The sequence below is a fragment of the Lepisma saccharinum genome, chromosome 27 (assembly GCF_977018435.1).
Source record: "Lepisma saccharinum chromosome 27, izLepSacc3.1, whole genome shotgun sequence".
In the NCBI taxonomy this organism is placed as follows: domain Eukaryota; kingdom Metazoa; phylum Arthropoda; class Insecta; order Zygentoma; family Lepismatidae; genus Lepisma; species Lepisma saccharinum.
In genome coordinates, this window is record NC_139255.1 from 36,743,164 (window position 1) to 36,757,779 (window position 14,616).

At 38.5% G+C, this 14,616-nt stretch overlaps 1 protein-coding gene across 6 annotated transcripts in view; it reads left to right on the forward strand.

Annotated features, from left to right (window-relative positions):
- The first annotated feature begins 6,112 nt into the window (after positions 1-6,112).
- mxt (Eukaryotic translation initiation factor mextil) overlaps positions 6,113-14,616 on the forward strand; it is a 53,498-nt gene continuing 44,994 nt past the window's right edge. Inside the window, exons 1-3 of one of the 6 annotated variants that reach the window (XM_083113063.1) lie at positions 6,126-6,262; positions 11,046-11,170; positions 14,456-14,602. In XM_083113063.1, the coding sequence (XP_082969189.1) occupies positions 11,053-11,170; positions 14,456-14,602 (265 nt within the window). In that variant the 5' untranslated portion in view covers positions 6,126-6,262; positions 11,046-11,052. Of the gene's footprint in view, positions 6,263-6,353; positions 6,473-11,045; positions 11,171-14,455; positions 14,603-14,616 lie in introns of those variants that run through there. The other 5 variants (XM_083113061.1, XM_083113062.1, XM_083113059.1 and 2 more) reach the window with 5 other exon arrangements.

Below are 14,616 nucleotides of genomic sequence, written 5' to 3' on the forward strand. Positions count from 1 at the left end.
TATTTAGAGTCAATTTAAGTCAATACAGTGGAATTTCATTGCATCCTGAAAATATAGACACGCCTTCAAGTCTGTTCTGCGCTTCTAGTGTTGGACGTACATTCCAAGTACATGCTCAGCCAGACGGTTTTTGAGGATACTTTATGAGCGTGATTAGGTGAAACAATGAATTTCATAGTATGAGAGTTGTTGTCCTATATAATTATTTTGACCCTAAGTACATTTCACTGAAATAGATGGCCTCGTTTAGAAATAGGGTGGTCCTTTAAATCCGTTTTTCCCTTGAAGTGTTCCTCGTTCGGGCTGACGCAACGTCCAAAGTGACAATTTCGGAGTTCAATTTAGGGTTGTAGATAAGTGATTTTATTGGTTTCTTTCGCCTAGTCCTGTTGTGCGACATACGTAGATTACGTCCAGGTACATTTGAGGAATTATAATACCATATTATGAAAATAGCCCGTCCTTGAAATCGACTTTTCGTTACACTTCTACACTTCTTTGGCGCTCCCTGAGGGGGGTCATATTGATTATATGAAATTGTCAAATGAGAGGCATTGTAGTCTAACATGTCTAGTGTCAATTTAAGTCAATACAGTGGAATTTCATTTCATCCTGAAAATATAGACTCGCCTTGACGTCTGTTCTGCGCTTCTAGTGTTGGGCGTACATTCCAAGTACATGCTCAGCCTGACAGTTTTTGACGTTACTTTATGAGCGTAAATAGGTGAAACAATGAATTTCATAGTATGAGAGTTGTTGTCCTATATAAGTATTTTGACCCTAAGTACATTTCACTGAAATAGATGGCCTCGTTTAGAAATAGGGCGGTCCTTTAAATCCGTTTTTCGCTTGAAGTGTTCCTCGCTTTGGCTTACGCAACGTCCAAAGTGACAATTTCGGAGTTCGATTTGAGAGTGTAGATAAGTGATTTTATTGGTTTATTTCGCGTAATCCTGTTGTGCGACATGCGTAGATTAAGTCCAGGTACATTTGAGGAATTATAATACCATATTATGAAAATAGTCCGTCCTTGAAATCGACTTTTCCATACATTTCTACACTTCTTTGGCGCTCCCTGAGGGGGGTCATATTGATTATATGAAATTGTCAAATGCAAGGCATTGTAGTCTATCATGTTTAGAGTCCATTTAAGTCTATACAGTGGAATTTCATTGCATCCTGAAAATATAGACACGCCTTCAAGTCTGTTCTGTGCTTCTAGTGTTGGACGTACATTCCAAGTGCATGCTCAGCCTGACGGTTTTTGAGGATACTTTATGAGCGTGATTAGGTGAAACAATGAATTTCATAGTATGAGAGTTGTTGTCCTATATAATTATTTTGACCCTAAGTACATTTCACTGAAATAGATGGCCTCGTTTAGAAATAGGGTGGTCCTTTAAATCCGTTTTTCCCTTGAAGTGTTCCTCGTTCGGGCTGACGCAACGTCCAAAGTGACAATTTCGGAGTTCAATTTAGGGTTGTAGATAAGTGATTTTATTGGTTTCTTTCGCCTAGTCCTGTTGTGCGACATACGTAGATTACGTCCAGGTACATTTGAGGAATTATAATACCATATTATGAAAATAGCCCGTCCTTGAAATCGACTTTTCGTTACACTTCTACACTTCTTTGGCGCTCCCTGAGGGGGGTCATATTGATTATATGAAATTGTCAAATGAGAGGCTTTGTAGTCTAACATGTCTAGTGTCAATTTAAGTCAATACAGTGGAATTTCATTGCATCCTGAAAATATAGACTCGCCTTGACGTCTGCTCTGCGCTTCTAGTGTTGGACGTACATTCCAAGTACATGCTCAGCCTGACAGTTTTTGACGTTACTTTATGAGCGTAAATAGGTGAAACAATGAATTTCATAGTATGAGAGATGTTGTCCTATATAAGTATTTTGACCCTAAGTACATTTCACTGAAATAGATGGCCTCGTTTAGAAATAGGGCGGTCCTTTAAATCCGTTTTTCGCTTGAAGTGTTCCTCGCTTGGGCTTACGCAACGTCCAAAGTGACAATTTCGGAGTTCGATTTGAGAGTGTAGATAAGTGATTTTATTGGTTTATTTTGCGTAATCCTGTTGTGCGACATGCGTAGATTAAGTCCAGGTATATTTGAGGAATTATAATACCATATTATGAAAATAGCCCGTCCTTGAAATCGTCTTTTCGTTACACTTTTACACTTCTTTGGCGCTCCCTGAGGGGAGTCATATTGATTATATGAAATTGTCAAATGAGAGGCATTGTAGTCTAACATGTCTAGAGTCAATTTAAGTCAATACAGTGGAATTTCATTGCATCCTGAAAATATAGACTCGCCTTGACGTCTGTTCTGGGCTTCTAGTGTTGGGCGTACATTCCAAGTACATGCTCAGCCTGACAGTTTTTGACGTTACTTTATGAGCGTAAATAGGTGAAACAAAGAATTTCATAGTATGAGAGTTGTTGTCCTATATAAGTATTTTGACCCTAAGTACATTTCACTGAAATAGATGGCCTCGTTTAGAAATAGGGCGGTCCTTTAAATCCGTTTTTCGCTTGAAGTGTTCCTCGCTTGGGCTTACGCAACGTCCAAAGTGACAATTTCGGAGTTCGATTTGAGAGTGTAGATAAGTGATTTTATTGGTTTATTTCGCGTAACCCTGTTGTGCGACATGCGTAGATTAAGGCCAGGTATATTTGAGGAATTATAGTACCATATTATGAAAATAGTCCGTCCTTGAAATCGACTTTTCGATACATTTCTACACTTCTTTGGCGCTCCCTGAGGGGTTTATTGATTATATGAAATTGTCAAATGCAAGGCATTGTAGTCTATCATGTCTAGAGTCAATTTAAGTCAATACAGTGGAATTTCATTGCATCCTGAAAATATAGACACGCCTTCAAGTCTGTTCTGCGCTTCTAGTGTTGGGCGTACATTCCAAGTACATGCTCAGCCTGACGGTCTTTGACGTTACTTTATGAGCGTAAATAGGTGAAACAATAAATTCCATAGTATGAGAGTTGTTGTCCTATATAAGTATTTTGACCCTAAGTATATTTCACTGAAATAGATGGCCTCCTTTAGAAATAGGGCGGTCCTTTAAATCCGTTTTTCTCTTGAAGTGTTCCTCGCTTTGGCTTACGCAACGTCCAAAGTGACAATTTCGGAGTTCGATTTGAGAGTGTAGATAAGTGATTTTATTGGTTTCTTTCGCGTAATCCTGTTGTGCGACATGCGTAGATTAAGTCCAGGTACATTTGAGGAATTATAATACCATATTATGAAAACAGTCTGTCCTTGAAATCGACTTTTCCATACATTTCTACACACTGAGGGGGGTCATATTGATTATATGAAATTGTCAAATGCAAGGCATTGTAGTCTATCATGTTTAGAGTCAATTTAAGTCAATACAGTGGAATTTCATTGCATCCTGAAAATATAGACACGCCTTCAAGTCTGTTCTGCGCTTCTAGTGTTGGACGTACATTCCAAGTACATGCTCAGCCTGACGGTTTTTGAGGATACTTTATGAGCGTGATTAGGTGAAACAATGAATTTCATAGTATGAGAGTTGTTGTCCTATATAATTATTTTGACCCTAAGTACATTTCACTGAAATAGATGTCCTCGTTTAGAAATAGGGTGGTCCTTTAAATCCGTTTTTCCCTTGAAGTGTTCCTCGTTCGGGCTGACGCAACGTCCAAAGTGACAATTTCGGAGTTCAATTTAGGGTTGTAGATAAGTGATTTTATTGGTTTCTTTCGCCTAGTCCTGTTGTCCGACATACGTAAATTACGTCCAGGTACATTTGAGGAATTATAATACCATATTATGAAAATAGCCCGTCCTTGAAATCGACTTTTCGTTACACTTCTACACTTCTTTGGCGCTCCCTGAGGGGGGTCATATTGATTATATGAAGTTGTCAAATGAGAGGCTTTGTAGTCTAACATGTCTAGTGTCAATTTAAGTCAATACAGTGGAATTTCATTGCATCCTGAAAATATAGACTCGCCTTGACGTCTGCTCTGCGCTTCTAGTGTTAGGCGTACATTCCAAGTACATGCTCAGCCTGACAGTTTTTGACGTTACTTTATGAGCGTAAATAGGTGAAACAATGAATTTCATAGTATGAGAGTTGTTGTCCTATATAAGTATTTTGACCCTAAGTACATTTCACTGAAATAGATGGCCTCGTTTAGAAATAGGGCGGTCCTTTAAATCCGTTTTTCGCTTGAAGTGTTCCTCGCTTGGGCTTACGCAACGTCCAAAGTGACAATTTCGGATTTCGATTTGAGAGTGTAGATAAGTGATTTTATTGGTTTCTTTCGCGTAATCCTGTTGTGCGACATGCGTAGATTAAGTCCAGGTATATTTGAGGAATTATAGTACCATATTATGAAAATAGTCCGTCCTTGAAATCGACTTTTCGATACATTTCTACACTTCTTTGGCGCTCCCTGAGGGGTTTATTGATTATATGAAATTGTCAAATGCAAGGCATTGTAGTCTATCATGTCTAGAGTCAATTTAAGTCAATACAGTGGAATTTCATTGCATCCTGAAAATATAGACACGCCTTCGAGTCTGTTCTGCGCTTCTAGTGTTAGGCGTACATTCCAAGTACATGCTCAGCCTGACGGTTTTTGACGTTACTTTATGAGCGTAAATAGGTGAAACAATGAACTTCATAGTATGAGAGTTGTTGTCCTATATAAGTATTTTGACCCTAAGTACATTTCACTGAAATAGATGGCCTCGTTTAGAAATAGGGCCGTCTTTTAAATCCGATTTTCGCTTGAAGTGTTCCTCGTTCGGGCTGACGGAACGTCCAAAGTGACAATTTCGGAGTTCAATTTAGGGGCGTAAATAAGTGATTTTATTGGTTTCTTTCGCGTAGTCCTTTTGTGCAACATACGTAGATTAGGTCCAGGTACATTTGTGGAATTATAATACCATATTATGAAAATAGTCCGTCGTTCAAATCGGCTTTTCGATACATTTCTACACTTTTTGGCGCTCCCTGAGGGGGGGCATTTTGATTATATATAATTTTTAATGGCAATGTGTTGTAGTCTAACATGTCTAGAGTCAATTTAAGTCAATACAGAGGAGTTTCATTGCATCCTGAAAAAATGGGTTCGCCTTGAAGTCGGTTCTGCGCTTCTAGTGTTGGGCGTAGAGAACATATCGACTAATCAGAGGATACAGGACCATAGCCAGAGAGGAAACTCGTGGAAGTTTTTATTTTAAAATCTTCATGTTATATTTTGTAATGTGAAAGCTGTAAACACTGCTTCTTGAAAAGTGTAATAGTGTGTAGATTTTCTGGTTATTGTAGAGTAAATCCGATACGGGGAGGGGGAAGATACAATATATTCCTGGAAAATAAACACTAAGAGCAAAGAGTTATCTTGTTTTAATATAACAGATTACGAAATTTAAAATTAATAACTTTGCAATTTTTCAGAAGATTATACGAATAACAAATGCTTCACCAAGTATCGAAGCCAGTTCTTTGGCACGGTATCAAAATGCGTTTAATAACAATATTATTATTAATAATAGTTTTCTTTAAACTTCAACGTAAGCCTTAATTGATTGCCGAAATATAAATCAGGGAATGTACAGAAATATAGTGGGAAGGCGGAAACGATTTATCTAAGGGCAAAACAAAAGTTTCGACACAAAAAAGGATTACATTCATCGTTTTTTTCTACTTCACTGACGTTTTCTAATATTTTGCACTTACATCCCTGGCAACCCTTATATCATGCACCCTGCACCCTGATACAGCGGGAAGGTAGCTACGTTACGCTACCTTCCCGCTATTGGTGACTAAGGAAGGACAATGTGTGGCTAGCTTCACTGAGGGATGCGCAGATCAGGCTGGCGCTTCAGGCTAACTTCACGGACATATGAATATGGACAATGCTTGCACGGACTTGAGACTTCCAATAAATTTAAGAGCATGATTAACATAAATGTTATTCTATATACACAAATTCGCTGTTCTTCAGGAATTTTGTGAAGATAGAAGTTTTTTTTGCTGCCCCCGCTTCCTCCAGTCAGTGCCTGGGCGTGAAGCAGCACCGCCATCAAGGCATTTCTTTTTGCTGATTTTGCAGACATGCATCTGTGACATGTTACGTCTTTCCGGTTTTGGAAAGTTGACAGAATTTGACCAGACCAGAATAAAGAAGAAGAGAGGGAATCTTTTGTTGCAGAGGGGTGTCATTTGGGAAGTTCGGAGAAAAGGGGGTAAGTGACTATTTTGCAAATATACTATTTTCCAGCGTTTATATTTGTATGTAGAATCATTTAACGTCGTAATATTTATGAAGTCATATTATTTAGAACGTGTACTGACGACCTGGTTACTAGGTCAATCTTTCTGCGTGCTTACTGTGAAACGTTTCTGATCATCTTGAACTTTCAGTGATTGTCAAGAAAATACTATACGTTGACTAGGTACGTCTAACCAGTATATTCAAATATGTAGAACATGAATACAAATTACAGTATTGTGTGTGTCTGACATTATATTCTATGGAATGTCATTGTGTATGTTTTATTATAAATGTTACGCATTAATAGTTTGGCAAAAATTTGTGGGGCCGTTTACCAACTGATTAAAATTTCGGTAACCACCAAACGTCTCTAATTCCCTTATTTTCGTATTTTTCACATTGATATTCACATATTCTGCATTCGTAAGGATTCTTCTATTTCGCGTTTAGTTTTTTGCAGGCAAATAGTCTCAATTTTCGAAATATCGAGTATTTTTATTTTGTTCGCTTTTGCTTGCGTTACGCGCGATATGGCGGAGAAATCTTGACTAGCGTAGTCCATGATCAGTGGTTATGCAGTGTTGCGACCTTCTTCATAGCAAAATATCTGGTCTCACTGCAGAACATGGGCTGCTTTTTTCCTCGAAATAGACTAACAAAATTTATATCCCCTGAAAGTACGTAGCTTCTACTTCCATTTTCCGGTGTTCCTTTTACGATTACTATTATATCATTGCGCATAAAAAATGTTTTTCCTGCTGCTAAAAGCAATGCATTTCTCCATTTGTTCGCGTCCATATTGTTTACGCGCTCAAATGTTGTGCGATAAGTGAGACCCTTTGTTTCGCGGCATTCGAGTTGATTTGTCGCTCCGGATTCCACCCACAGACGCACAGTTTCTTTCATTATTTCAGACGAGGAATGCTTACAAGGTTAGGTTAGGCCTGTTAGGTTGGGTTCCAATAGCATAAATACAATGAAATGTTTTTCCTGCTACTGAAAGCAATGCATTTCTCCATTTGTTCATGTCCATATTGTTTATGCACAGTTTCTTTCATTATTTCTTCGAGGAATGCCTAGAAGGTTAGGTTAGGCCTGTTAGGTTAGGTTTCATTAGCATAAATACAATGACTAATTATTATTTAGGCTAAGTGAACTAAACCTAGCTACCTAACAACATAGGCATTTTTTGCTTTCACTAGATTTGTGCAGGAATATGCCTTTTCCTTCATTGCTACGATTTCAATACTGCCCAACCTGTACACGTTTTTCAGTTTTTTTTAAAGAAAAAAAAATTTCCGCACCTTAAAACTTACTTTTCCCGATTACTAACTACAAAACGTTACCAAAAAATTATGAACCGCGTTCCTCCTAAGCAGCCCATATTCTGCAGTCTTACCAAATATCTAGGTTCTAGTATGCAGAATACTTAAGTATGAATGTGAAAAATACAAAAATAAGGGAATTAGAGACGTTTGGTGGTTACTGAAATTTGAATGATATGGATAACAACATAGACCTTTAGCCTAAAAATAAACTTGAGTCTGCTGACGTCAGAACGGAAGGTAGCAAGAGTGTTGTGCGATAAGTGATTGAAATAAATCAAAGCAACTGATTGTGAAATAGGTAATACACGTCTCGTACTCTCATTTGATGTCAAAGAAAAAGTCTGACGAACTTTGGATTTTTTTCCCACCTACTCGGAGCGAATTGACAATATAGAGAAAGGCTCCAATTTTGTTAATTTTCGGTATACTAACTAATTTTGGCCTCCTAATCATGAATCTCTTGTTAAAATGCAGGGTATTTATCCGATTTGTTTGAAATTTGGGATAGTTACTAATTTGGGTCTCGTAATCACGAATCTGCACTTAAAATTTGGCGCTCACGTATAAATTTGGCGTTGATTTAGAGGCAGGTGAATCCGGCCAATTTCTAACATGCCCTTAACAGGGAGTCTATAGAAACAGGCGGGGCCGCGATAGCGGTTGGGGGCGGTAAGTCGATTACCCCAGGGGCGGAGCCCGGAACCGGCGGGAAATTCGGAAATCGAGGATGTGGAAATACGAACTTAATTGAGATTATTTTGCTATTTGCACGTGTGAGCGCCAAATTTTAACTGCTGGCGGTTATTTGGGTGCAGGTGAATCCGGCCAATTTCTAACATGCCCTTAACAGGGAGTCTATAGAAACAGGCGGGTAGCCGGAGCGGAGGCGGGGCCGCGATAGCAGTTGGGGGCGGTAAGTCGATTACCCCAGGGGCGGAGCCCGGAACCGGCGGGAAATTCGGAAATCGAGGATGTGGAAATACGAACTTAATCGAGAATATTTTGCTATTTGCACGTGTGAGCGCCATATTTTAACTGCTGGCGCTTATTTGGGTGCATGTGAATCCGGCCAATTTCTAACATGCCCTTAACAGGGAGTCTATAGAAACAGGCGGGTAGCCGGAGCGGAGGCAGGGCCGCGAAAGCGGTTGGGGGCAGTAAGTCGATTACCCCAGGGGCGGAGCCCGGAACCGGCGGGAAATTTGGTAATCGAGGATGTGGAAATACGAACTTAATTGAGATTATTTTGCTATTTGCACGTGTGAGCGCCAAATTTTAACTGCTGGCGCTTATTTGGGTGCAGGTGAATCCGGCCAATTTCTAACATGCCCTTAACAGGGAGTCTATAGAAACAGGCGGGTAGCCGGAGCGGACCGGAGGCAGGGCCGCGATTGCGGTTGGGGGCGGTAAGTCGATTACCCCAGGGGCGGAGCCCGGAACCGGCGGGAAATTCGGAAATCGAGGGTGTGGAAATACAAACTTAATTGAGATTATTTTGCTATTTCCACGTGTGAGCGCCAAATTTTAACTGCAGATACGTGATTACGGGGCCAAAATTGGTGAGTATACCGAATTTCAAACAAAATGAAGAAATTCCCGGAATTGTCAAATCCCTCCTTAAAATTCCATGTTGAGTTACAAATTGTACTGGATTTTGAACCCCATCGAATTTCACCACGCATCCTTTGCACGTCATGGTGTCGCAAGTTCGTTATGACAAATGATGAACAGTAACGCAGGTTTAATTTACGTTCTATAACTGTTACACAGTTACAAAACCGCATATTTGGAAACACTGACCGGTTGTTACGTCATGAAACGCTCGCAAATATTTGGTTCACGTAGTAGACGGACAGCAAGGGAACAGCTTTCGTGCATCGGAATGAAATTAATGTCGAAAATTACATGATTTACCGCCAAAAAAAATTCAACGAGGGAAAAACAAAATTCCAAGACCTTCCTAAAGTATAAATAAACGCATTTCGGTAAGTAATTTCTCCTATAAAATTGAAAAAAGACGTTTTGGGGAAACGAAAATTTTACCGTGAAATTATTGCTGCTGTTGTGAAGTGTCGTGTTCACTTGTGCAAAGCCTTCAGACTGTTCTGGTTCATGGTAAGGTAACAGATGTACCTCACTTCACAAAACCACATTTCTGGAGGCTAAAGAAACTAAAAAACATTCATAAACAACGTGATCTGACCATGTAAAAATGTTCCACTTTCTCGGGTGTACAGAGGGTCAAGGCTGCCAGATTTCTTAATATGCTTAAGGCAAATTATGGTGATATGTACAATTTTTATGCTGTATCACCCGAACACCTCTCACTCGTTTATTTTGTTAATTTTAGCATTGATAGTTGCGTATTCTGCGTTGTGGAAGATTCTGTAAGGTGAAGTTATGCCTTTTTCCATAAAATAGTGTCAACTTTTCATATTTTACGAGTCATTATTAGTCTTCCTTGTTCCACTTGGGTAACACAATATGGCGTGCACTCGTCATGGATCATCGTGCTTGTGTTTTGTCGATTTGGAGTGGGTATGCTGTGTTTCAACCTTCTGAACCGAAAAATACCTACTTTCGTGTTCATTATGTCATCACAAATCATTGACGGATAGCCCCACAAACCATTGACGGATAGCCCCATGGACCATTTCCAGCAAGGTTAGGTTAGGTAAGCATAGTTAAAAAAGGTAAAAATTTACTATCCTTCGGACACCTCTAATTTTTTCGTTTTGTCAATTTTTGACATTCGTACTTACGTATCTGCTTCGCGAAACATTCCTGAAGGTGTATCAACGTTGTTTTGATGAAATTAATTGCAATTTTTCACGTTACCAGTACGTCTTTCTGATATGCCTTTTCGCTTGCCTGAGACGAACTAACCTAACCATTCGCCAATGGTTCGCAATTATTTCCAATTTCTAGATCCTGATACTAACACGACACCAAATTTTAACTATGTTTCCTAACCTAACAGAACTAACCTATCCACGCGCCAATGGTTCGTGGGGCTAGCTATTCTCCGTCGGAGAAATTAATTTTCAACAAACAACATGAATTTCAGCTATGAAACATTCCCACATCACACAAAACACCTTCCCGATGTTCGACAATGCTACAGGAACTTATTACGGTAAGTAGTTTCTTCTGTAAAAATAAATAAATGTGTCCAAAGGATAGTAAACAAGTACCAACTGATTTCAGTAAGTAGTTTCTCCTGTAAATTTGAAGAAATCTGTTCGGGCGATATCGCATATTTACCAAAAGGTATTCTGATGCCAATACAACCTACACAAATTATCACTGTAGCACATAAATTCCGAACAACACCACTCAAAAAGTTCACTTAGCTCTTTGCAAATAGATATAGTATGAACCTGAACGAATACGATCCATCTCTAACATATTTTTTTCTTTTATAAGCATCAGGATGTCAACCCACAGTGTTGCACGCCTCACCAAAACCGTGAAGAAATTAGAGAAACCTAGGCCATTGAAAATAGCAGGAAACCAGAATCGCCACAGCTTAATAGATACAACATCGACAGGTAAGTTCAAGTGTCATCCACTAAAATGTGAACTACAGTACAAGCGACAAATGAAAACCTCCATGTTAGGTTGTAAAATCGGTATGACTTGAGATGACCAGACCCCTTTCCGATTTTCTTTATATTTGACATACTCACTAATTGAGGCCTCCTAATCACGAATCTGAAGTTAAAATTTGTCGGTCACATCTAGAAATTGCAAACCAGTGGCGCTAGCCCCACGAACCATTGGCACGTGGTTAGGTTAGTTTCGGTTAGGTTAGGCAAACATAGTTAAAATTTGGTGTCGTGGTAGTATCAGGATCTAGAAATTGGAAATAATTGCAAACCATTGACGCTAGCCCCACGAATCATTGGCGTGTGGTTAGGTTAGGCAAATATAGTTAAAATTTGGTGTCGTGGTAGTATCAGGAATATATATATTTGGTTGTGAAACAAAAAATTTCGGGAAAATCGAACTAACGCCTTGTTTTCGCTTATTTTGCAATTTCTAGACCTTTCCGACAAGTTTTAACTTCAGATTCGTGATTAGGAGACCTCAATTAGTGAGTATGCCAAATTTGAAGAAAATTGGAGAGGGGTCCGGTCATCTCAAGTCGTTCCGTAAAATCTGTAGTTTTTCAGCACAGTCACCACATTATGTACAACAATATTTCACTGCTAAACAAGCATCTGTATCACACTAGAAAGGCAAAGTTGCCACGTGTTTAGAGATTTAGTGTATCAATTGTACTACTTCATTCAACTCCACTCAATACTCCCTTTTAATGATTGATACACTTTGAAATCATACTGAAGTATGCGAAAATATTCAGTGGTTCTGCAAACAATAATATATATATATATATATATATTTACCTGGGAGTAGTTTTGTTGCTGAGCTAGATAATGGAATTAGTTTTGCTGTATCTGGCTGCAATTTTGAGGGAAAAAGTTGGTTTTCCTCAAAGTATTCTCTCAGTAATAGTTCCGAATGTTTAATGACTTTCTGTAAGTTTTATAGGAGTACTAGGAAGTTCTTGAGAACAGTGGAAATGTTTGTGGAAGGAAGTTCAAAACTTGGAGAAACTCATTAGTACATTTGAAAGCTTCACTAAGTATTAAGTACTGGATAAATTATGATTTCAAAGCTAGCTTAAGTGAGCATCTGTTCTTGGCAGTCGCCTCAAGCTAGGTATACATTGGAGGATAATCGGCCGACGCAGGTCATTCGACGATGTTGCCCGGCGATTTCAATGTCTGTTGGAGGCGGGGCCAAAATCGGCCGACATTTGAGCAGCAAGACATCAAAAAGAATCTGCATCGTTGAGAAACCCAACACAAATGGGAAACATCTCCCAATGTGTACGCCCGCTTGTCAACATTGGCCGGCGATTTCTCGATTCAGTCAGTGGTATGGTTTGTTTACATCGTGGTACATAATTCTTGTAATAAAAATATATTAATAGTGGCAGAATTATATTTTTATTAATAGTTATATAATTATATAACATATATACTAAGGGTACTCACGATCTTTATTTAGCATGTTAAATGTTATCGTCGAAAGTTAGAAAATATCAAAAATTGTGAGCAGTACTTTATAGGTTAAGTACGCACCATGTAATCTTTGAGGAACCAACAATACGAAATTGGGTTTTTCACAATAAATAAACAAAACAATTAAAGATTGAAGCACGTTTGGTAATTTTGGGAGCTACCAAACTAAGTAACTCCTCAAAATCAAATTTCGATATTCGCACGAAATTTTTGAATGAACTTGCATCGTTTAACAAGAGTTCGGCCAACAAACTGATCGCTGTGTTTTCCCCATTTTTAAACAGGTCTCTCTGTTTTCCACCAGCATTTTTTTTTCTTCTTTTTTCCTTATAACAATGAACGCAGCCGCAACACCACCATCAGTGAGCAGATCCATCGTTTATTACGATATGTACCACCAGCGGAGTTTGAAATCTGGAATCTGCATCGGTCAAAACGTTTTGCTATGTGGACGCGCACAATCGGTCAATCAGAATTGGTGTGCAGTTGGCAATAATCGTCCAATGTATACCTAGCTTTAGACTCATACTTTTGTGCAATGCTTGAAGGTACATAGAACATGTTTGAAAAATGGCAACTCTAGTCTACATAAAACATACTAGGGAATGACCAGTTGGGAATATATTCTCTAGAAAAAATAGTTCTTCAAGAAGGATGCATTACATATTCTATACTTTTCTTTTGGTACATGCATTTAGACTTGCTGCAAGTTTATATGAGAATAGCATCCTGCTTTAGGAAGATGGGCTCATCATATATGATGCTCATTAATGTAATAATATTATAATACTTTATTTACATGATGAATTCATCCTTATGAAGCAGTCTAGTTGAGGTGCATCATTCACCAAACTGATATAATGATGTAGTGGTGTTCACTTGGTGTCTGGTGCCATCTGAAGGACATTTTGTAAGCTTCTACTGATAATTAGGGCTTCGAAGTTTTATCTGATTTTGTGTCAATATTATGTGGGGAAAAAAACTATTTTGTTATCATATAACATTTTATTTTGTGATAATGTAACCGATTTTTTTTATATTCTGATGTAATTTTTGAACATTTTAAAACAAAACTAGTAAATTGCTGCCTGTAATCCGAGTGGAATAGTCACCCACGAATATTAATCAGTATTTGGCTTACATAAATCTCAACTGTGTTCATTCTGTTGCGTACTTCTTGTCATATTTTTTGTTTTCATTTCACATCATCTAGTATATTGAGCATGCTACATCTCCACATTTTCAGGTACGTAAGATGCTCTTGTTTCCGACTTACAAATCATTCTTTGCTGTTTCTGTGTGTATTCACTAGGGGGTTTCCGGGACTTTTTTGGATCGGGATGGGAAAATATTGCAATTTCCTGAAGCTCTGGAAATCTCGAATTCTACACATTATTTTCACTTGAAGTGATTGTTTTTGCATTTTTGGAATAATAACTAACAATTTCCGATAAGTTCCAGGAACTTACAATGCAGTAAACGTCTATAATTAACGGCTTTTTTAAAATGACCATTCGATATTTCCAGACTGCTCGGGATCCCGAAAAGTCTGGATCAGGATGGGAAATATTTTTCCTGATCCTTGTCCCAACTTTCCAGGATCCCACACACACCTAGTAGTGACTATGTAGAAAGTTTCCATAAATGTTATCTTTCAGTATTAAGTGGAAGTTGAGGTTATCGCTTGAAGCAATGCATCTTATTACACAGGTTTTCTTTTTGTAATTGCTGTTTCTTTACTTACAGTAACATTGCACGAGCTTATGTCGTTGGTTGATGATGTGTCAACACATATTATAAACGGAAACTATGATAAGACTCTTCAGGTGACAATTTTCAATTTATGTGCTAACATGAAAAGTTTTGGACACCAGCTGGAAACTATCTACAAAGGTAACTGATTTCAT